At 43.9% G+C, this 25,736-nt stretch overlaps 1 protein-coding gene across 1 annotated transcript; it reads right to left on the bottom strand.

Moving 5' to 3' along the window:
- Nucleotides 1-9,944: 9,944 nt before the first annotated feature.
- On the bottom strand, nucleotides 9,945-10,493 carry LOC126282393 (uncharacterized). Its single transcript, XM_049982051.1, has one exon. The coding sequence runs from the start codon at nucleotides 10,491-10,493 to the stop codon at nucleotides 9,945-9,947; it is 549 nt and encodes a 182-aa protein (XP_049838008.1).
- Between the last annotated feature and the right edge of the window lie 15,243 nt (nucleotides 10,494-25,736).

The raw sequence follows: 25,736 nt of genomic DNA, 5'->3' as shown, positions 1-25,736 counted from the left end.
CAAAGCGGTTGCTGGATCACAGCATTCGTTTGATAGTAATTCGAGAAATATTGGACAACTTTGATCCGCCTCTATGGTGCCTTAAGCAACATGTGCCTTCATATGGTAGCACTGGAAATAGAAAAAGCGATAATCTTTATATAATAAACTTTACTTTGTCTTTTCTTGACAACAGAATGTCTAGATATGTTTACTGCATACCGTATTTCTTATGCATTAACTACATATTTTTAGTGGCCACAAAAATACCTAATTTGTATTTTCCATCTCTACGGCGCGCGCGCCTTTGTATTTACGAATATGGTTGGTTGATATGGTGTGAAAGACGTGGGACTAGAGCCGGCCACAGTTACATAATTTTATTAGAATCCTACCATCAAGTCTATCCGTTGTTGAACACCTGATGTTGCTTCACAACAGCATAATTCTTTGTTGGAATGGCGAGGATGTGAAGGGCTGAAAACGGTCGTGGACATAAATTACATATTAACAACTGGAGCAACCCTTCATTAACTGAATCTACAGATGTGGGATAACAGCATTCTCCGAACGTGCAGAAACTAAAAACAAGCTGTGTTCGTTGGAACACTGGTTTATCAGCCCTCTCCTGAGTCTGCCACATCCATTTCTTATCCCAAAACAACATTTAATCACCAGGGTGGGTGATGAAGCAAGCTTTTAAATATCTGATTTCGAACAGTTAAGTGAAGGCGTGGTTAATCGTACTCCTTCTCTCGTATGGGAACGTTAACCTTAGGCACGGTTGGATACATGGAGGCTGTGTGTCCTTCTTTTAGTTCCACACTAACCCTTAACAAGTCAGACTCAAGTCTGATCTACACAATGCAAAAACGCGCTGTAACGTTTCTGTTAGTTATGCAGAAATGCGCTGTGACGCTTCTGTTAGTTATCACTATGGGTCGCTATTTCACTTTCCTGCCACAATTTCGCAGTTATCTTGTGAGTATGCTAGAACAGTCTGTCTAACACCTACGAAAGGGATACACTTCCATTTTTATCGGCTTCGACTCTGTTGTAGTGTAGAGCAAAACAACAGACACATACGGCCGTTAAGTGGATGAAACAGCCATTTGAAATATGTGTTTCATATTTATGAATAAACACTATTGAAACGGTAATAGATGTTAAAGAATTTCTGATAAATGTCCTAAGATTTTTAATATACACTACAATTGTGTACACAGATTTGTCGAAAAAGTTATTTTTTCCCCCTAAATCCTCTCCCCTGAACCTCTATTTTGTTTTTCATTTCGACATTTGACTAATAGTAACACAAACAGTATCATTAGTACCGAATTGAACATACATGGTGAACTGTTATTTCAAATACGCATTTGACAGAAGTAAACTAGAAATATCTCCATGACGATGTAAGCTCGCCCGTTCGGTGTCTGCATCAGTACCAGTAGTCATGAAGGGTTGTTTAGTAAGTTTCACCCACATAAATACATTCTAAATATATATTCTACGTATAGTGTTCTATACAGTGTGGTCCATTGTTAGTGACCGGGCCAAATATCTCACGAAATAAGCCCCAAACGAAAAAACTACAAAGAACGAAACTTGTCTAGCTTGAAAAGGGAAACCAGATGGCGCTATCGTTGGCCCATTAGATGGCGCTGGCGTAGGTCAAACGGATATCAACTGCATTTTTTAAAATAGGAACCCCCATTTTTTATTACATATTCGTATGGTACGTAAAGAAATATGAATTTTTTAGTTGGACCACTTTTTTCGCTTTGTAATAGATGCGGCTGTAATAGTCACAAACGTATAAGTACGTGGTATCAACATCCCACCAGTGCGGACGGTATTTGCTTCGCGATACATTACCCGTGTTAAAATGGACCGTTTACCAATTGCGGAAAAAGGTCGATATCGTGTTGATGTATGGCTATTGTGATCAAAATGCGCAACGGGCGTGTGTTATGTATGCTGCTCGGTATCCTGGACGGCATCATACAAGTGTCCGCATCGTTAGCCGATAGTTACGTAATTTAAGGAAACAGGGAGTGTTCAGCCACATGTGAAACGTCAACCACGACCTGCAACAAATGATGATGGCCAAGTAGGTGTTTCAGCTGCTGTCTCGGCTAATCCGCACATCAGGTGCATACAAATTGCTCTAGAATCGGGAATCTCAAAAACGTCGGTGTTGAGGATGCTACACCAACATCAGTTGCACCCGTAACATATTTCTTCACACTAGGAATTGCATGGTGGCGACTTTGAACGTTGATGAAGATGATATGTATCCCTTGGTTAGGTTTGCTGGTGAGCAGGTAGCCCTCGGTGGGCGGTGGGACGCCGGAAGCCTCACTCTAATCTGCTTTGTTGACATAAAGACAGTCGCTGGGGCGGACCTACTCTGGAGTGGTGGGGGTGGGGGTGAGGGGGGGGGGGGGATGTGGACAGTTCACGGAACTCGGGCAACGACACAGTCTGTGGCTTTTGAAAGCAGACTGGCGCCTGCGTCCCTGGGGGTCGATGAACGCCATGACCTGTCCACAGCCCCTTCAGAATAACTGTGCACGACATTTTTTGTTTTATGGGCAACTTCAAAGGTTCAGACGCTCAGGTACCATCTGACCAGCGAGGGAAAATCTGTTACGTACGCTCTAAAAGTTTGGTTCAGCCAATAGTACTGCATCGCTCTGGACAGAGTTTCTGGTCCATAAGATTGCCCAGTCATGAAGACCGAGCGAGGAGGCGCAGTGGTTAACACGCTAGACTCTTTCGGGAGGACGATGGTTCAAACCCGCGTCCGGTCACCGTGTTTTAGGTGTTCCCGTGATTTCCCTAAATCGCTTCTGCCAAATGCTGGGATGGTTCCTTCGAAAGGGCACAGCCGATTTCCTGCCTCATTCTTCCCTCACCCGATCGGACCGATGCCCTCGCTGCTTGGTCCCGTCCCCCGAAACAACCAATCGAACAACCAATCATGAAGACACTACTCCAGCCGAGTGCCAGATTCATATTCAAAAATGGGTATCTTATCTTGCGTGCAAAAGGACGGAAATTACCTGCGCTTACCCTGCTTTTCATGAACTTAACAATAATTTTCGCGGGTCACACTGCTAACCGCATTCCCTCTGTGGAGAGTTTTTGTAGGGGAGGGAGAGCTCTGTTGTAGGCCCTCGTTGGAGATGGGTACTGCTCCGGGCCGATAAAGAGAGGCTGTCATCTCCCGTGGCTTTTACTGCTGGTCGGTGCACGGTGGCTGTTTAAGGGAACGTAAGTAGCGCAACTGCGGTTGCACGAGTCAGCTTGTTACTTCCTTATTTCGCCACTCAACTTGTGTTGCTCATTTTGATTATATTTGTGGCTTCTTCTTGTAACGTTGACTTTGATTACGCAAGACGCCCAGATAAGTAGATCTTGTAGCGCTAGTTCCGTAGTTTTCCACAGTTTTTTTTACTACCTCCCAGACGCCAGAATGTAATTTTATTTGAATTGTACGTAACTTTTCTCTCTGTTATTCTCACTGTGATTTATGTCAGTCATTAGAGCCAACAAATAACTGTTAATCTTTGTCTTTTCTTAGATTTTAGGGTCCTTTAACTCGTCCTGCACGTTTAAATGTATTTGATGTGTTATTCCTTTCGACACATCGAAATTAAACACATAACGAGTTTGTAGTTGCCATACACTTCTTTATTACGAACACATGCTGTTAATCAAACCAAGAGTAACAACGATTATAGTAAGAGGCACCTGGCCTACAGAATCAGCAGCAGTACTCAAGATTAGAACGTCAAGCATTTAAGTGGAATAGACACAGATCAATTTTAATGGAATGTAGTCGAATTAAGTCGGGTGATGCTGAGGGAATAAGATTAGGAAATGAGACACTCAAAGTAGTAAAGCACTTTTGCCATTTGGGGAGCAAAACAACTGATAATGGTCGAAGTAGAGAGGATATAAAATGTAGAGTGGCAATGGCAAGGAAAGCGTTTTTTCAAGAAGATAAATTTGTTAACATCGAGTATAGATTTAAGTGTCAGGAAGTCGTTTCTGAAAGTATTTGTATGGAGTGTAGCCATGTATGGAAGTGAAACATGGACGAGAAATAGTTTGGACAAGAAGAGAATAGAAGCCTTTGAAATGTGGTGCTACAGAAAAATGCTGAAGATTAGATGGGTAGATCGCGTATCTAATGAGGAAGTATTGAATAGGATTGGGGAGAAGAGGAGTTTGTGGCACAACTTGACAAGATGAAGGGATCAATTGGTAGGACATGTTCTGAGGCATCAAGGGATCACTAATTTAGTAATGGAAGGCAGCGTGGAGGGTAAAACTCGTAGGGGGAGACCAAGAGATGAATGCACTAAACAGATTCAGAAGGATGTATGCTGCAGTACGTATTGGGAGATGAAGAAGCTTGCACAGGATAGAGTAGCATGGAAGCTGCATCAAACCAGTCTCAGGACTAAAGAACACAACACAACAACAACAACAACATGTACCTTTGAACATGCTTGCATGTCCGAAGAGACGTTGCATCATAATTCGGAATAACACAAGCCCTACTGTTTCGTGTCCTACATCTTTCCTGCTTAATCGACCTCTTAAAAACGAAAATAACCGGTTGTATTTCCATTTGGTTCATTTCACTGGGCCTGTGCAGTCCTTGTGCAGAGTGGCCTACAACAAGGATAACTTATTTATCTTTTTTGTGAAAGTGACAACCGTTACGCTTTCTCGTCCTGCAACAGTACACAGTACTCTTAATTGTTGTGTTACAGCAGCAAGCAGCGCTCGTGCTCGAGTTGCATATCCGGCACTCAGTGATAGTGGTTCAACACTTAATACATTACGCTAACCACGTCCATGTGGACCCCGTGCAGTGCAGATGTGTGGTTTTGTCACGTAAAGAATAAGTTTAACGTATCGTCGATATCAGGATGATTAGGGACGGTGTTCTTTTTTTTTTTATTGTGACGAGAACAGGGTTGGTGCTGACCACTTTGCAGGCAGTAATCTTAAAGAATTTAGTGAAACATTGCTTTTTCCGTGTACTCGTCAAGTGCCGACTATAGTATCATAATTCTGATTTCTACCGCCGTGATCACAGTCATCTGATTTAGCTGCCAGATATGCAGACTTTTTACCACTTTGACTTAACAGAGCGTTGCCCTAATAAAACAGAAGTCAGTTCGTTTCACCTAGCAAACGGAATGGCAAACAAAGAACTGATTGTAATCTTTCGCAACAGCCTAGTCGACGGGCCATATATTTGAATGTGATTCTCGAGAGATCGGTGACATTTAGGAAACACCTAGAACTGACAGAACGATAGCTGACATGAAGAAATGATATATTAAGCAAACTGTCTGGTGAAAGCTAGGAATCTAATGTAAATACCATAAAAATCACAGCACAAGTGCTTCTGTATTTACTGCCGAATGCTCTTTTCCCGTGTGGAATAGAAGTAACCATGTCAATGAAACACATAACCATCTAAATGACGCAATAAGCATCGTGACAGGAAGTCTGAAATCCACATCAACATCATGACTGTCAGCACTCCCACGTATTGCCACACAAAATCTCCAGCAACATACAGTAACCACGACTGAACGTAACTCAAAAGATCCAGAGGCCTACCAAGTCATGAAGCGTTGAACGATTTACCGTTCACCGACGTAAATGTATACAACCTGAATGGGTAAACAATTGCCGTCTCGCCCTAGAAAACTATGATCTGAGAGAAGAACGAGAAATAAATAGACGTTCCTCCATGGTCGTAAGTTGAATTAGTATCAGAAACGAGTTACAGGTTAAGAGCAACTTGAAACAGAAGCTGCTAGAAACTAACATAGATTATCATTTTCACGACAGATAAAATTGTTAACAGATCGAAGAAATTTCGTTAGCTTGCAAATGTCACATGCTCCTTCGTAAAAGACCTTCTTTTGTTTCAAGGTGCACGGTGGTACACGACCGAAGAAACACGGCTTAACTGTCCACATATTATGTAACTAGTTTTAAAAACGTGTACTCGTAAAATTTTATTTTCTCATTAAATTCTGTAGCTGAAGAATTAACACTGTCTCCCAAGTACGAGGCAGAACCATAGCTGGACCCTATTATTCACCAGTGTTGGATCGTTTGAAACTTGCATAGGCTAAAAAAAGACCAATGTTGCCGCGGAAAATTCACTCTTTCGCTAGGATAGTGTACCATCCCACACATCAGCGATAGAAATCGCGAAAGTGCTTGCACTGGGCTTTGAACTGTTTCCTCATCCGTCATATCCGCCAGACTTAGCCCCAGATGAGTTCTTGCTGTTCCCTTTTGATCAAATGAAGAAGTGATAGTTCCAGACAACTGACAGTATCTATTTTTTCGGTGGGACGAGATAGCTGGAGGATCGCCGGACCAAGTGGATATGCCTCAGACAAGACCACGTCAAGAAGTAACGTGAGTTATTTTGGAAACAAAACATTTTATGCTTTTTTACCAGATTTCTCAAACGCAGCTTTAATACATTGCTTAAAAGTTTAGAACTCAAAATATTTACACATGCTACACAAAACACAACTTCGTGTGTCATAAGAACAGAAACACCAGAAATAGGCGGAAACTTCTTACGACTGTTTCTTGTGTGTATTCCTTCATATGATTCTAAAATCGGTCAGTATACTGAAACAACGACCAAAATTCATGATGTGTACAGAGTACCGCTAGTCTCAAGGCACACACACTCTCCTGTATGCCTGTAAGCTACAAGTGCAGTTTGCATGAAACTGCTATGAGTCGAAGTTACAATTTGGATGCTCTGTAATAGGATTACATGAGATCGTAAATGCCTCAGGAGGCGATTTTCTATATTTGAGAGTTTAGTAACCTTTAAAATACGTACTTCATTGCCTTCAAGGTTTGTTGCATAGATAATGTAATAACTTCGATATATCTTGACCACAATTACTATTATTTCCAAAATCACCTCAGGCGTTTCGACTTTCCTGATTTTTCAGTGTTGTGTCAACTTACAAGAAAAATATTAAATAGACACACTGTATCTCATCCACATTCTCAGTCATGAGGCAAGTGCTCGTGATTGAGAATGTTGACGAGGTACAATGGATCGAATGAACAATTTTATTCGATCGATATAACATTGCCTTTGAAACTGACGGGATGCCGAAACAGGTAAGATGATTTTTAAAATAAGAACAGGTATGACCAAGGTAAGTTACTAAAATGCAAACTACACTGAAGAGCCAAAGAACGCCTCATATCGTGTAGAGCCTCCGCTCGCAAAAGTGCCGCATCACAAAGTGGCATGCTCTGAAGTAGTGCTGGAGGGAACTGACACCATGAATACTACAATGTTGTCCATAAATCCCTAACAGCACGTTGCAAGACATCCCAGATATGCCGAGTGATGTTCATGTCCTGGGAGTTTAGTAGCCAGCGGAGGAGTGTTCCTGGAGCCACTCTATAGCAATTCTGGAAGTGTTAGGCGTCACATTGTCCTGTTGGAATTGACCAATTTCTTCAAAATACACAATGGACATGAATGCATGCAGGTGATCAGACAGAATGCTTAGGTACGTGTCACCCGCCAGAGTCCTATCTAGACGTATCAGGGGTCCCGTATCGCTCCAACGGAATACGTCCCACACCATTACAAGGCATCCACCAGCTTGAACAGTCCCCTGCTGACATGCTGGGTCCACGGATTCATGAGATTGTCTCCATACCCGTACCCGTGCATCCGTTCGATACAATTTGAAACGAGACTCGTCTGTCCAGACAACATGTTTCCAGTCATCAACAGTCCAATGTTGATGTTAACGGGCCCAGGCGAGGCGTAAAGCTTTGTGTCGTGCAGTCATCAACGAAACACGAGTGGCCCTTCGGCTCTGAAAGCTCATATCCATGATGCTTAGTTGAATGGTTCGAATGCTGACACTTGTTGATGGCCCAGCATTGAAATCTGCAGCAATATGCGGAAGGGTTGCACATCTGTCACGCTGAACGATTCTCTTCAGTCTTCGCTGGTTCGTTCTTGCAGGATCTTTTTTCGGCCGCAGCGATGTGGAGATTGGATGCTTTAACCGATTCCTGATTTTTACGGTGCAGTCGTGAAATGGTCGTACGCCAAAATCACCACTTCATCGCTGCCTTGGAGATGCTGTGTCCCATTAGTCGTGCGCCGACTCTAGCAACAGGTTCACACTCTCTTACGTCTTGGTAACCTGCCTTTGTAGCAGCAGTAACCGATCTAACAACTGAGCCACACACTTGTCTTATATAATCGACCACAGAGCCGTATTCTGCCTGTTTACATATCTCTGTATTTGAATACGCAAGCCTATACCAGTTTGTTAGGCATTTCAGTATATACACTACTGGCCATTAAAATTGCTACACCACGAAGATGACGTGCTACAGACGTGAAATTTACCGGACTGGAAGAAGATGCTGTGATATGCAAATGATTAGCTTTACAGAGCATTCACACGAAGTTGGCGCCGGTGGCGACACCTACAACGTGCTGACATGAGGAAAGTTTCCAACCGATTTCTCATACACCAAAAGCAGTTGACCGGCGTTGCCTGGTCAAACGTTGTTGTGATGCCTCGTGCAAGGAGGAGAAATGCGTACCACCACGTTTCCGACTTTAATAAAGGTCGGATTTTAGCCGATGGCGATTGCGGTTTATCGTATCGCGACATTGCTGCTCGCATTGGTCGAGATCCAATGACTCTTGGCAGAATATGGATTCGGTGGGTTCAGGAGGGTAATACGAAATGCCGTGCTGAATCCCAACTGCCTCGTATCACTAGCAGTCGAGACGACAGGCATCTTATCCCCATGGCTGTAACGGATCGTGCATCCACGTCTCGATCCCTGAGTGAACAGATGGGGACGTTTGCAAGACAACAACCATCTGTACGAACAGTTCGAGGACGTTTGCAACACCATGGACTATCAGGTCGGAGACCATGCCTGCGGTTACCATTGACGCTGTATCACAGACAGGAGCGCTTGCGATGGTTTTCTCAACGACGAACCTGGGTGCACGAATGGCAAAACGTCATTTCCGGATGAATCCAGATTCTGTTTACAGCATCACGATGGTCGCATCCTTGTTTGGCGACTTCGCGGTGAACGCACATTGGAAGCGTGTATTCGTCATCGCCATACTGGCATAGCACTTAGCGTGATGGTATGGGGTGCCACTGGTTACACGTCTCGGTCACCTCTTGTTCGCATTGACAGAACTTTGAACAGTGGACGTAACATTTCAGATGTGTTACGACCCGCGGCTCTACCCTTCATTCGATCCCTGTGAAGCCCTACATTTCAGAAGGATAATGCACGACCGCATGTTGCAGGTCCTGTACGGGCTTTTCTGGATACAGAAAATATACGACTGCCGCCCTGGGCAGCACATTCTTCAGATCTCTCACCAACTGAAAACGTCTGGTCAATGGTGGCCGAGCAACTGACTCGTCACAATATGCCAGTCACTACTCTTGATGACCTGTGGTATCGTGGTGAAGCTCCATAGGCAGCTGTACCTGTACACGCCATCCAAGCTCTGTTTGACTCAATGTCCAGGCGTACCAAGGCCGTTATTACAGCCAGAGGTGGTTGTTCTAGGTACTGATTCACCAGGATCTATGCACTCAAATTGCGTGAAAATTTAATCTCATGTCAGTTCTAGTATAATATATTTGTCCAATGGATACTCGTTTATCGTCTGCATTTCTTCTTCGTGTAGCAATTTTAATGGCCAGTAGTTTAGTTCTTTAAGCCATATGATAAATGAACTACTGTACCGTCTCTCGGTCTCTTCGGTGAATCTCGTGATGTACCGTAACTGTACCATTTACGATAGTCATGGAAGTGAGTCAAGAGCGCAGTTAACATTAAGGCCGGTCAAATAGTGTTGTAGTCCTTATGGGTCAGTTGAGATAAGAGTAATTAAGGGTCAAGAAGAGCACGAGGCGATGCTCCCAGAGTGCTGTCGAGGGAGCCGAAAAGAGAGGGCCCACGACCGGGGCCGGCCGCGGATCCTGGAGCATCGCTGATCGCGCCGCCGATGACGGCGCCCGAGAAGAATCCGGCTTTGAGCGTGCGGGGGCCATCGCGATGCCGACACACTCGGTGAGCAGCGGACGAGCTCGAACCCGGGCTGCGCGCGCAGCGGACCGCGGCGGGCTGCGGCTGCGCTTACAGCGGCTTCCGGAAGGCGCGCTGTGAAGGCGGGGGAGGAGGGCGACGCCGGGAGAGGCAGCGCTGGCTGGCGTCGTGACTGGGGACGCGGCACCGGCTAACGGTGTCAGCCGCGGCCCTGGCTGCTGCCGCCGCTCCTGCTGCTGGTTATTACCGCGACCAGTGGAGCGAGAAGTGGAGGCGGTGGCGGCGGCGGCGGCGGCGGCAGGGGCGGCGCGGAGGCGGTCACGGACCCGCAGGAGCGACGGCCGCAGCACGGCTAACAGCATGTGCTGCATGCTCCACTTGCGCGCAACTCGCGACGGGAGTGGGCCATTAAACGTAACAGCGCGTATTAAGCTAAGTAAAGCTCTCATCTACCCGGAAGCTGGTGCCGACACTCGAGCGGTGCACGAGCCGAGGCACGGACCTCACCTTGGCTTTGCAGGTCCGCGAGCCAACGAATCCAGTATTTCAGTTGAGCGTTAACGAATAAAACTTGCCCGAGTTTTCCCTATTTCTGTGGCGTCCTGAAAATTACGCCCATGAAATTTGCCCAAGGGAAATCACCGCCCAGAAAAGTTCGAAGGACGGTTCATTAATCTCACTAGTGAAATAGACTGTACAGCTTAGCGTCCACTGTTTCTTTGAAAATGTAAGTTGTGGTTTCTCCAACTTGTACGGCGAGTCAACTTTTCTCCACTTCTAGGACTGGATCGGACAGTTGGACATCTCGCGCATCAAGAGTCACGGCCCTGTTCAGCCCATTACCTGACAAGCTGATAGTGGGGGAAGAGGAATACCGATTGGGAATAAATGAGAGTGGCTTACCAGTCCCGGCATCCACCTTACAACCAAGGGAAATCTTCCGAAAACCTTGCTCGGAACTAAGAGACTGGAGCAATATCAGTTTATTTACGAGACATCATTCTTTGTTGCCCACTGTCCCAACTGGGCGATTGGAACCATATTAATTTATTTCGTTATGGATGATGTCTCAGCCAAAACGTACAACGTATGCCTGAACAAAATGAAATGTGTCTGTGCAGAGGGTATTTTTTTCACTTCCTTTCATTCCCGACCCCTGGGAGGGAGCGTTCGGCATCCGTCCTGTTGGACAGTAGCGGTTCTATTCAGCCAAATATCAGACAAGCTTGTAGTGGGGCAAAAGAGTAATTCCAAATCGGGAATTATAAGAGGAGCTTACCAGTACCGGAATACGCTTGACAACCAATGGGAGCTTTCCGAAAACATTTGTCGGAACCAGCGTATTGAAACGATATCAATTTACTTATGCAACAGCATCCGTCGATGTAAATGTTGTTTCAGCCCACAATTAAATGTTGTGTATGCGTGAAAGAAATGTTGTTCCAGCCAACAATTAAAGCAGTGTGGGTGTCAATTATGAAGAAAGGTTAGAACGCAGTAAGGGTGCGAATGTGCTTTAAGCGCCGATCCAACCAACAATTAGGATGAAATGTATGTTTGCAGTAGACTTGGCCACTGTTTCTATGTTTCGATACAGTGTATCGACACGTGGAACTGTTTCAGTGGTTCACTGTTTCGAAACAGTGGTGTTTCATTCCGCCCCTGTCTCGGATAACCGGAATAGATTCGATCTCGAGCCAGACACAGAAACTGTATCGTTTCCAAAGAAGGCTGTTTCAGTCCACCTGTGCTTGGAACGGACTAATTGTATCGAAGCAGTGATGTTTCATTCCGTTCTGTCTCGGACGAGATTCGGGCTCGGCACGAGTACTGAAACACAAAATACCACTTTGTGAAACACTTGCAAGAGCTTCGAAATCTTTTTGACAAGAAATAGCATGAAGCTTAAGATATCCGAAAATAAAGCTTCATTTCTAGCTGACTGTCGTATTCCGAAATGGCGTAACATCTGCTTCATAAACACTAACCAAACAATAAAACAACGCATACTATTCACATTCAAAATAATAAATATGTGAAAATCTTTCAGTTAAATTACACTTTTTATAACATACGCTTCTCTGTTCATGCACAGTAATCATATTAAGAAATGCAAGTAAGCCTACAACATTTTGAATAAAAAAAAGGCGTAGAGTGACACTTAGACATATATACAAATTTGATGTAGGTATAATTGCAAGCAATCTGTTTGACATATCACTGATAGTGTAATGGTGAACGGGAAGGGCTGGGAAGCATGGTGAATTTATAGTAACGTTTCGAACCATCTTGAAAGACAAAAATTTTTTGTGTTATATTTTGTTATTCATTCGAATTATTTGCGAGTCTATAGTCACTGTGCCTATTATCCACAATGATTCCCTTTGTGTGCGTGGAAATTAGCAGGGTGGGTATATTACCCATACTAACGGAACGTGGGAATCCTAGTAGCATATCCGTTGTTTCTGCAGTTTGCTCCCACCTCCAGTTCCGTTCGTAGTGGTTCTTCTGTCTTCAGCTATGGCTGTCCTCAGCCAATTGAAAAGTATGAAAGTCACATGACACGAAAGGAGCGTATTTGATGCATGAAATACGACACTGCCAAGACGCCTAAGTGATAGTTTCATAATTTCTGCGATATGATTAGCGCTCTCGCACCTCATGTGTGTTTATAGGGACATACTTATACAGTAGAAATTCAAGATGATAAAATGTGTAGGTTTATTAAATTACAAAACACACACTGTTTCGAAACAGCGTATCGAAACATTACATTGTACTGTTTCATTTTTTTCGAAACAGTTACGTGTTTCAGTTTGCCCATGTCTAGTTTGCAGCAAGTATTACTTCAGCCATGAATAACATGATGGGCGCATTGCCTACCTACGAATGCATTGCAGTGTCGTATAGATGGATTTTTTTTTTTTTGTGATATGTTACAATACAGCATCACCGGTCTATTGCGGTCTAACTGTGTTGGTGAGGCAGTAAATTTATCCACAGGGCAGTGACTGCGTCTCTGCAATTCACTTTGGGGGTGTGGCGGTGGGACTTGTAGTCCCGTACCACCCTCTGACGGTGACAGTACTACATCGAGTCAGGCAGAAAAATTTAGCCTAACGTGGGCAGGTATGATTGAAAAGTTTTGGACGTAGAATGGGGGCTCGTCCTGCCAAAGGATGCGTCCGTGGTGGGCGTACCGGACCTATCGTTGGCCATGGTCGGAATCCGATTCCTGTAGGATGGTTAGGGGAACCGGATGTCGATGCCAGGGGCGTGGAAGTGTGGTCCCAACGTGGCGTAACCCATGGACAGTGTCCCGCAAGGCATCCACGTTCTCATAGAGCCGCCGCGCGTTGTTGCGTATGGTCGTCTTTAGGGGGACGATTTCCGCTTCCTCGTGGAGAGTGACAGTTCTCGTGAGTGGTAGGGGGTGCAGGCTCCACCTGACCACATTGTTCTGCAGGAGCTGCAATGTCCGCATACTGGTGACACTAATCGGAACCCATGCAGCAGAGCCATACGTGACGGCAGGCAGAATAACTGTTCGGTAACTACAAGTATTGATTAAACCATTGCAATGTCCGCGTCCTGATGACACTAATCATGGCCCATGCAGTAGATTCATACGTGAAGGCATTCAGAATAACTGCAACGGTTTATTCAATACTTGTTGCGCAAAGAACAAAACTAACCTGCGAGAAAACTCCACGCTCTTAGAACTCCAGCCCACAAGGCATGTAATAGGTATATTTCTTAAAAAAAAGCATAAAATAACACATTTTCTACACTCGTGGATCAGCTTATGGTACATGTAATGTGCGTAAAGTAGTACTAAGCAAAAGGCCAAGAGTATAAACGTAAATAAGTGACATTAACTGTACATGGTTCTCCTCCTAAGATTATATGCACGTGTTCTCTACATGCGACTTCAAAACATGAAAACAGTTTTCTTGATAATTCTACACATCACTCTTAATATTGTCAAGTGGAACATATTTAAGCATTATCAAATTACGTATTAATTAAAATATACTTGAAAATGAACGAAATACGCATCATTAAATAACTTACCCAATTACAAACAAACAAAATTTTAAGATAACAGTGCGTAACATGATTTTTAATATTAGAACGGGGTATTAACCATAGATGAAGAGAAAGCTGGATTCAAACGTTAAAACTAATAGAACTGGAGCAATTTTTTTTATATAAGATGGTGTATTGTAGAGCGTTATGTCGATCATTGGTGGTGCGCTCTCTTCCGGCAGCAGGGTGTTTACATCGCTTGTCATTTCGTGGAGGTATCGATACGGCTCGGACAGGAGGGCACAGTGACTCACTGCTGGCGCCAGCCGAAAGTAGCATTCAGGGTGATTGTTCCAGCGGTCATCTGCTACGGTGAGAGAGAACTTTCGGAATGCATGCAGACACTGACTCGTCCGATGGAGGACGACCCCCAGCGTGTAGATAAGGTCAACACTCACTTGTTAGTGGGCAGGTAGCTTCGAGCAATACCGGGTACATGTTTTACAGATTTTTTTATGGACTAAGTTTTAATGGTTCAAATGGCTCTGAGCACTATGGGACTTAACTTCTGAGGTCATCAGTCCCCTAGAACGTAGAAGTACTTAAACCTGACTAACCTAAGGACATCACACACATCCATGTCCGAGGTAGGATTCGCATTACCGTACCGGTCGCGCGGTTCCAGACTGTAGCGCCTAGAATCGCTCGGCCATCACGGCCGGCAAAGTTTTAGTGGGAGCAGTTTGTTACTAACAGGAGTGTAGCCAACATATAGGATATATTTAATTTTCTAAATGAAGGCCGACACAGAGAGCAATAGTGAAGACGCGTCGACTCAAGTAAAATCCGGCAGCAGGCAGCATGCATGTACTTACTTTTAGGCGGACGAGACCTATGCGCTTTGGACTTCAGAAAGGTAGCTGCGTCTTGAGTTTTCACTGTCGTTGTAACTCTTTCAAGCGGCTTGCCATGATTTTTAGACTGTTTCAGTAAGTTGACCAGAGCACACAAAGATTCTTACATTGTGCTAAACAGTTAATGATTAAAGAACAGCTACATTACTAAAAGAACATCTTCAGGATGCTAGCAGACAACACAGGTAGCTAAGCTAAAACTTAATGAGTAATATAGGTAACGAACACTGATAACAGCCTTATACCACATATTCACCGAGCTGTACTAAAGTCATGACATAAATGGTCTTGTTGTTGTTTGTAACGTTAATCTAGAACACTAAAGGTGGGAAAATGTAACATTCCTATTAAACCACAGAAAATTGTACTACTCCAAATTTATTCAAAAGAATTTATAATTTTAAGATTATGCATTACTTAATTACAATTATTAGATCATCAGTGGCATGTTACATACCAAATTAAGTACAAAACGTCCCCTTTTACACCCTACCGCAATCGTAAATTCTACGAGCAGTTTGTAATCTAGGGTTAAAGACCAAATGTAAAAACAACGACTATAAATATTCTGCCGACCTCCTGCCGTAAGCATGACGAGCAGACATGACATGCTGCGTACAGTAACCTTCCCAGACGGGGTCGCTCCACGACAGAGGTAGACTTGTAAATATAGTATTTGGCCTCAGCCTAGTGTGATAGTCGACTGTACGATCATAATCGTTACAAGCAATGACAAAACCTGAAGTACAGAACTGGTATTAAAGATTACACAATTTATCTAAACAACTGAAAAATAGAAACGAACAAAAGCTAACAACACAATCAGGTATAGAAACGAGAGATTAGGTAGCAGTGCTTACATCAAACTGCATCGTCATTTGACAGCTAAGACAGTAAGTGAATAATTATGAAATACACTTGCGAAATAATTATGTAAAATGTATTATGAAAGGTAATTATGACACCAAACAACTATCATAAGTGATAAATAAGCCATAAATAGGGTCAATTGTGAGTGTAGACTGTAGTTATGTGTTTGGTTTGTTTTTAACTGCTATGACATTGTATTAGTGAAAGATCATATCCATTGTTAATTGCAGTAAGTTTTATGCTCTGTATTTCTTCAATATACAAAATTCCAACAAGCAACACATACCATAAATGAAATGAGCATTGTTGGGCGGGAGGCCCCACCCGGGCAAGTTCGGCCGCCCTTATTTCAGTCGACGCCATCCTGGGTGACTCAAATGCCGGTGATGAGAATGAAGTGATGATGAGGACAACACAACACCCAGTCTACAAGCGGAGAAAAATCTCCGACCCGGCCGGGAATCGAACCCAGTCGCGCTCCATGGGAGGCAAGCACGTAACCTCCCAGCTAAGCAAGCGGATATGCCATAATGTGTTGCAATAAAAAATGGATATGATGATTCACTCATTAATGCAGTGTCAAATCAGATGCAACAAACTACACTCACAGTTGATAGCAGCCCATAAGTGCAATACGTAAAAATGCTTTGTCTTTGTATAATGCCTGATATATTAGGTACGTTGTTCAGAAACAGATGAAAAAAATCAGCCTCACGACCACCAGCAACCTAAGCAGCAGGCTTATTCACAATATAAAGCCTCCAGATACAGGTCTTAAAGCATCTGGCATTTATAAAATTACCTGCAGTCAATGCAGCAGACGTTACATAGACCAAGCAGGTAGAAATTTCAAAACCCGAGTTAAAATACTTATACACTTCTACCGACCAGACAAATATAACTGTTCAGCAGTACCTAGTCATATTAAGCACACAGGCCACCCTTTGAAACTCAAAGACAGACCTATACAGGGTGTTACAAAAAGGTACTGCCAAACTTTCAGGAAACATTCCTCACACACAAAGAAAGAAAATATGGTATGTGGACATGTGTCCGGAAACGCTTACTTCCCATGTTAGAGCTCATTTTATTACTTCTCTTCAAATCACATTAATCATTGAATGAAAATACACAGCAACAGAACGTACCTCCATTAGCGATGATACATGCATCCACCCTCCGTGCATGGAATCCCTGATGCAGCCCTGGAGAATGGCGTATTGTATCACAGCCGTCCACAATACGCCGGCCGCGGTGGTCTCGCGGTTCTAGGCGCGCATTCCGGAACCGTGCGACTGCTACGGTCGCAGGTTCGAATCCTGCCTCGGGCATGGATGTGTGTGATGTCTTTAGGTTAGTTAAGTTTAAGTAGTTTTAAGTTCTAGGGGACTGATAACCACATCAGTTGAGTCCCATAGTGCTCAGAGCCATTTGAACCATTTTTTTCCACAATACGAGCACGAAGAGTCTCTACATTTAGTACCGGGGTTGCGTAGACAAGAGCTTTCAAATGCCCCCATAAATGAAACTCAAGAGGGTTGAGGTCAGGAGAGCGTGGAGGCCATGGAATTGGTCCGCATCTACCAATCCATCGGTCACCTAATCTGTTGTTGAGAAGCGTACGAACACTTCCACGGAAATGTGCATGAGCTTCATCGTGCATGAACCACATGTTGTGTCGTACTTGTAAAGGCACATGTTCTAGTAGCACAGGTAGAGTATCCCGTATGAAATCATGACAACGTGCTCAATTGAGCGTAGGTGGAAGAACATTGCACTGACTGCAAAACCACATTCGTGATGAACACTAACCTGTTGGTGTTACGTACTGATGTGCCTGATCTAGTACTGTAGAGCAATAAGTCGCATGTCAACACAAGCACCGAAGTCAACATTACCTTCCTTCAGTTGGGTCAACTGGTGGTGAATCGAGGAAGTACAGTACATAGTGACGAAACTAAAATGAGCTCTGACATGGTAATTAAGCGATTCCGGACACATGTCCACGTAACATCTTTTCTTTATTTGTGTATCAGGAATGTTTCCTGAAAGTTTGGCGGTACCTTTTTGTAACACCCTGTATAAACTGGAAATTTTTCATAAGATCGAAATCGGATATCAAGATATAAACAAAAATTTTAATTCGTAATACAAGAAAATGGTGACAATATTCTTAATGGGATATTAGAATACAAAAACTTAAAATTCTTCCATAGCCTTAAACCGGCACAAATGAAATATATGTAAGATGTGCCAACCAAACTGTTGGTATCGTGAATATCGCGACAATTGATACTCATCCACTCGCTTCGAGGCCGCCATACTATACTGTGTACTCGTAATTAAAAGTGCGCCTACTCACAGGGGTCGAGTTTAGTTATTGTATGGGAGATAAAATTGAAAAGTATTCTAATGCGTTAATGCGAAACCGATTAACGCAGGGGAAAAAGTGCTAATTTTGACCACTAGGTGCGAATCTGGCGCTGTGAATGCAAGGAGGTCGTATAGAAATGTTACCGTATACATTTTATTAAGAACGGGACGTAGGCATAAAAAGTGAAACAAGCGAGAATGCGGTGTGGCCGAGCGGTTCAAGGTGCTTCAGTCTGGAACCGCGCGACCACTACGGTCGCAAGTTCGAGTCCTGCCTCGGGCATGGATGTGTATGATGTCCTTAGGTTCTATGTTCTATGTTCTAGGGGACTGATGACCTCAGATGTTGAGCCCCATAGTGCTCAGAGCTACATGAACCAAGCGAGAATGATGTAATGCTGGTCCTATTATTAACTGCCACTCACAAGATGTGTTCAGTTTGGTCACCGGAGACGTCGTCGAGATGCTGCAGGGCGCCACATTTACGTCTGGTTGCCAAAATTGGAACTAATTTTTCCCCGGCCTAAATCGTCTCCGCATTAACATAACTTGGTAGTTCCACTTCCATACGATAGTTACAGCCTACACTGCATCTCTGTAAGTGCCTGCACTTTAATTATGACCGTCCAGTATTTAAGATCTAATGCTTAAATCTATGGAGAAACGTTAGTGCAGTGGAAGTATATCAACACAGCATTGCATTAAGCAGTGCAATAGTGTAATTTTAAATAACAGCTCCCGCTTTTACCAACGATGCCAATGAAACTTCGGGGGAAGTCAGAAATCGTGAACACCCGACACATGAAAAAATGTATCACACGATTATCGAATGAACTGATGCCATAACTATCTCCATTCCACACAGCCTGTGATGTCAGTCACAGTAAAGAGGCACACCCATCACGAGCAGAAGACCATACTGTACAATAATGTTCGGGTACCCACTGCTCACACATACCTCCGTAATACCCCAATAGCAACTTCAGCGGTAGAACAGTTCTAAGGTAATTTAGACTAAGACAGTATATCTTGCAGTAACACTTAAATCCACAAACGCCTGACGATGAGCAAAACAAGCTTGAAACGCGCTGCAGTATGTTGATATAACCACTAAATATATAAGTGTAACTGGTAGTAGGAAAAGTGCCAATAATTGTGCCACATAGTCACGGTTTAGAAACTTAGCCGGCAAGGCCACAATTGATTTTTTTTTAAATTACTTCAGTGCTAAGGGCTAAACTTCCAAATTTCCACGGGAAAAAATCCAAGATGGAACAGATTAAGCAAAAGCGCGCACATAGTCTTTTGGTTATTGTCGTTTTGCGCGGGTGCAGATAAAACTGCTATCAACCTGGAGGTTGTTTTGAACACCACAGTGGTTTGATAGGCATGGTCCTATTGGAGGTAATGTTGTAAGCTTTCTCAGATCTCTGAACTGATTCGCACAGCCAGTTACAGTAGAGGGGACTGGAGGGGTCTCTAAAATTTAACGTATCAATGGACACTCCGAACCTCAGTGGAGTTTGGTATTTTTCCGCACTTAGAATCATTGACAGAGGTGACAGACTTGATGGATAAATATCCTAGGACAGACTGTAAATCGAAGCCCCAACTTTTGGAACCGTAGTCCGGCATTTAATCACTCAGCCACCGAGTTATACATTGTTCTGTGTATGTTTATATATTTTTTTCGAGCTTGTAAACGTTGATATATAATGATTGTACGATGTTGTTGTTGTTGTTGTTGTTGTTGTGGTCTTCAGTCCTGAGACTTGTTTGATGCAGCTCTCCTTGCTACTCTACCCTGTGCAAGCTTTTTCATCTCCCAGTACTTACTGCAACCTACATCCTTCTGAATCTGCTTAGGGTATTCATCTCTTGGTCTCCCTCTACGATTTTTAGCCGTCACGCTGCCCTCCAATGCAAAATTTGTGATCCCTTGATGCCTCAGAACTTGTCCCACCAACTGGTCCCCTTTTCTTGTCAAGTTGTGCCACAAACTCCTCCCCAATTCTATTCAATACCTCCTCATTAGTTATGTGATCTATCCATCTAATCTTCAGCATTCTTCTGTAACACCACATTTCGGAAGCCTCTATTCTCTTCTTGTCTAAACTATTTATCGTCCACGTTTCACTTCCATACATGGCTACACTCCATACAAATACTTTCAGAAACGACTTCCTGACACTTATATCTATACTCGATGTTAAAAAATTTCTCTTCTTCACAAACGCTTTCCTTGCCATTGCCAGTCTGCATTTTATATCCTCTCTACTTCGACCATCATCAGTTATTTTGCTCCCCAAATAGCAAAACTCTTTTACTACTTTAAGTGTCTCATTTTCTAATGTAATTCCCTCAGCATCACCCGAGTTAATTCGACTACATTCCATTATCCTCGTTTTGCTTTTGTTGATATTCGTCTTATATGCGATGTACGATACTTTTCCTATTCGTTCATTTATTGCGTGTGATGAAATTGCCAGGTGATTTTATTGTAAATCATGATCTAGCGATTAATAAATGTGACTACTCCCACTCCTAGTTCGCTAATAATGAGACTGTTTTCTGGCTCGTAAAACCGACAGCCCCTCACAACCTTACTGGAACATGCAGCCGTGGGTGGTGTGACTGGCCTGTGAATCACCATCCGTGTAAAAGGACGTTGCTGTTTCGTGACGTGAACAAGCGTGAAATGTCGTCCTGCGTGAACCATCTTAAGGGGAATAACGGGGTTAGGTTCGCAGTATGAGACCGGAAGCGGCCCCTCCGAGGGTGGCGGTGCAGCTGGGAAGGGGTAAGCCGCGGGCCGCCAGAACCTGCTGCGAGGCCGAAGCCCGCGCAATATATATCCGTCCGTGTCAGCTTTCACACAGGAATGGCCCTAAATGCAGTGCAGAGATTCTGCGTCACCGTTACCCCCTTTCTGACAGTTGTGGACAATAGCATGCGAAGACTGGGTGGTCGCCTGTCCCAGAAGCGGACCCCTGTTGAGACCTGGGAATCACGCAGTACTAGGACGAAGGCCTCGCTGCGAGGTTGACGACCGCACACAACTACCACGTGTAGAGCCATAGCTCTACGAAATGCGTGTCCAGTTTCGTAGTGACTCCATCACTTCACTCAGTTCATGCGTACATCATATTGTATCTCAATGACGAGAGGTTGCGTATTATGAGTAAGAGGCGAATGCAAAGTGTTTTCCAGTAAGTCGATTGAACTACATCTACACTTACAATCCTTAATGAAATGCATCACGAAGAGCACTTTATAGCATAATTAACTGCTGCCTAATGTATTCCCTTCGCACATATAGTCAAGGAAAAATTACTGTATGTGCGCCTCTGTACCTACCTACATCTATCCTATTCTCTTCAGCCCTACGTGAGAAATAACCAGACAAACTGAAGCACACACTACGACAATTAATGATTCTTTACGTTCACCGAGTTCATTCATTTAACAATTCTGAGCTTTCTCCTCATTTTTTTTTTCAAGTCGCTACTTAATGCTACTATAACTGTCCAAACGACGCGAAAGAGTCCCTTACTACATCACTAATATGTAATATTTCCACTAAGCGTCTGCAAGTGTTAGCAAATAGTATGTAGTAGAGCGCCTAATTTCCACATTAACATTTGTTAACTACTGGTTTTAATGTGCACTCATTTTCAAGAGTCTTAGACAATGAGACAAACCTAGGGTCACCGACAATGTCCAAACTCAACAAGAAATCTTCTTGTATACCAAATTGGTGCAACGCCTACAAACGGTGGTGGTGAAGTCATCACTCATCCACAGAGATGTTACAACAACTTTATGTGTTTACAGGGCAGGAAAGTATAATTTTCAACAAACAAGGGTGTGCAGTATATGACAATGAGGTGACACTTCTTTGGATAGCGATATGCACGTATACAAATGGCGGGCTTATCGCGTACACATCTACATCTACGTGATTCAGAAAAAAGTGCCGGCAGAGGGTTCAATGAACCACCTCGAAGCTCTCTACCGTTCCGCTCTCGAACGGCACGATGGAAAAAACAAGCACTTACATTTTTCTGTGCGAGCCCTGGTTTCTCTTATTTTATCGTGATGATCATTTCTCCCTATGTAGGTGGATGCCAACAGAATGTTGTCGCAATCGGAAGAGAAAACTGGTGATTGAAATTTCATGAGAAGATCCCGTCGTAACGAAAAACACCTTTCCTTTTCTGATTGTCACTCGAATTCACATATCATGTCTGTGACATTATCGCCCCTATTTCGCGATAATACAAAACGAGCTGCCCTTCTTTTGCACTTTCTTGATGTCATCCGTCAGTCTCACCTGAAGCAGACCCCACACCGCTCAGCAATACTCCAGAACAGGGCGGACAAATGTGGTGTAAGCAGTCTCTTCAGTAAACCTGTCGTACCTTCTAAGTGTCATGCCAATGAATCGCAGTCTTTGGTTTGCTCTACTCACAATATTGTCTATGTGATCGTTCCAATTTCGGTTATTTGTAATTATATTTCCTAAGTATTTGGTTGAATTTACAGCCTTCAGATTTGTGTGACCTATCGCGTAACCGAAATTTAGCTGATTTCTTTTATCACTGACGTGAATAACTTCACACTTTTCTTTATTCAGGGTCAACTGCTACTTTTCGCACCATACAGGTATGTTATCTAAATCATTTTGCGAGTAGTATTGATCATCTGATGACTTTACGAGACTGTAAGATTTTACACGGTATGAAAGGGCAGCGCATTGGCGGAGCTGAAATTTGTACTCAGGTGATACATGTGAAAACATTTCCGATGTGATTACAGCCACACGACGGGCATTAATAGACTTTGAACGGAGAAAGGTGGTTGGATCTAGACACAAGGACATACTCTTTCGGAAATCATTAGAGTCGTCAGTATTCCCAGATCCACAGTGTCTAGAGTGTGTCGAGAATACCATCTTAAAGACATTACGTCTCACCACGGACTATACAGTGACTGACGGCATTCACTTAGCGACCGAGTGCAGCGGCGTTTGCTTATAGTTGTCAGTGCTAACAGACAAGCAACACTGCGTAATATAACTGCAGAAATTAATGTCCGACGTACGTCGAACGTATCTGTTAGGACAGTGCTGCGAAATGCGGTGTTAATGGACTATGGCAGCAGACGACCGACGCGAGTGCCTTTGCTAACAACACGACATCGTCTGCAGCGCCTCTCCCGCCCTCGTAATCATATCGGTTGAACTCTAGACGACTACAAAACTGTATTCTAATCTGATGTATGAAAATTTCAGTTGGTAAGAGGTGGTGGTAGGGTTCGAGTGTGACACAGACCACACGAAGCCACGGATCCAAGTTGTCAACAAGGCACTGTGCAAGCTGGTGGTTCGTCGGCGATGAACAGCAGACAGCATGGGTTCAGAATGGTTCAAAAATGGTTCAAATGGCTCTGAGCACTATGGGACTCAACTGCTGTGGTCATTAGTCCCCTAGAACTTTGAACTACTTAAACCTAACTAACCTAAGGACATCACACACATCCATGCCCGAGGCAGGATTCGAACCTGCGACCGTAGCAGTCGCACGGTTCCGGACTGCGCGCCTTGAACCGCGAGACCACCGCGGCCGGCTCAGAATGGTTCAAATGGCTCTGAGCACCATGGGACTCAACATCTGAGGTCATCAGGCCCCTAGAACTTAGAACTACTTAAACCTTACTAACCTAAGGACATCACACACATCCATGCTCGATGCAGGATTCGAACGTGCGACCGTAGCGGTCACGCGGTTCCAAACTGAAGCACCTAGAACCGCACGGCCACACCGGCCGGCAGCTGGTGGTTGTTCCATAATGATGTGGGTTGTAATTATATGGAATGGCCTGAGTCCTCTGGTCCAATTGAACCGATCATTGACTGGAAATGGCTATGTTCGGCTACTTGGAGACCATTTGCAGCCAGACAACCATGGAATTTTTATGAATAACAATGCGCCATGGCAGTGGGTTACAGTTGTTTGCTTTTGGTTTGGAGAACATTTTGAACAATTCAAGCGAAATATTTGGCCACTCAGCGCCCGACATGAATTCCATCGAACATTTATGGGACGTAATCGAGAGGTCAGTTTGTGTGCAATAGCCTGTACCGGCTATACTTCCGCAATTAATGACGGCCACAGAGACAGCATGGTTGAATGTTTTTGCGGGAGACGTTCAGTCCTTGCCACGACGAGTTGTATACAGGGTGTTGGGGGGGGGGAGGGGGGGGGGGGGAAGGTCTATGCTTTAAACAGTGATAATGTAAGTAATTCTGAACAAAAAATGTTGTATGAACATAGGTCCGCAAATGCTCCGTTAGGCAGGTATCAATATTGAAATCAACTTAATTTAGCAAAATCGATGTGCACAACGCGAACGTATACGCAGTACAGCTGAACCGTGGCGTAATTTTCTTGCAAACAATGCACGGCTACGTGCCATATTTACGCAATGCAACCTACCACTATTATGGCCATATGACGTACGTAGCACAATCACCCGTTGTTTGCGCAGTTGTGCCATGTAAGCCGCATTGTGTAGTGTATCGGTTACTGATCGGTTAGCTGTGTAGTGTATGATGTTAACTGTGCTCGTAGAAGCGCTGCTAACAATGCCACACGTCTACAGTAATGAGAAATACGCAGATATGGTGTATGCTTATGGCTTCTGCGACGGTAGTGCTACTGCTGCAAGAGAAGAATACCACAGGCGATTTCCCGAATCGACAGTTACCTAATCGCAGGGTGTTTACCGAATTCTTTATCACTTTGCGTGCAACGGGTTCTCCTCCAAGTAGACATTTTTCGTGGGAGCGGGCACGCCAACAAACTTTGCAAGAACAGGAAGAAATTATCGCAAGTGTTGAGTGAAGTGCCAGTACGAGCATACGAAGAACGTCCATGCGTAGCGTATGAATAATGTTCCACAGATATGTGTATGGGAAACATTAAATGCGGAAAACATGCATCCATTTTAAATAGAGCATGTCCAGAATCTCCTCGTTGGCGACAGTCCCTTTTTTTTGTCATCAGTCTACTGACTGGTTTGATGCGGCCCGCCACGAATTCCTTTCCTGTGCTAACCTCTTCATCTCAGAGTATCACTTGCAACCTACGTCCTCAATTATTTGCTTGACGTATTCTAATCTCTGTCTTCCTCTACAGTTTTTGCCCTCTACAGCTCCCTCTAGTACCATGCAAGTCATTCCCTCATGTCTTAGCAGATGTCCTATCATCCTGTCCCTTCTCCTTATCAATGTTTTCCACATATTCCTTTCCTCTCCGATTCTGCGTAGAACCTCCTCATTCCTTACCTTATCAGACCACCTAATTTTCAACATTCGCCTATAGCACCACATCTCAAATGCTTCGATTCTCTTCTGTTCCGGCATTC

Source organism: Schistocerca gregaria, chromosome 7 (genome assembly GCF_023897955.1).
Source record: "Schistocerca gregaria isolate iqSchGreg1 chromosome 7, iqSchGreg1.2, whole genome shotgun sequence".
Classification (NCBI taxonomy): domain Eukaryota; kingdom Metazoa; phylum Arthropoda; class Insecta; order Orthoptera; family Acrididae; genus Schistocerca; species Schistocerca gregaria.
Note: the sequence above shows the minus strand (reverse complement) of the source record. Positions and strands in the feature narration are given on the sequence as shown.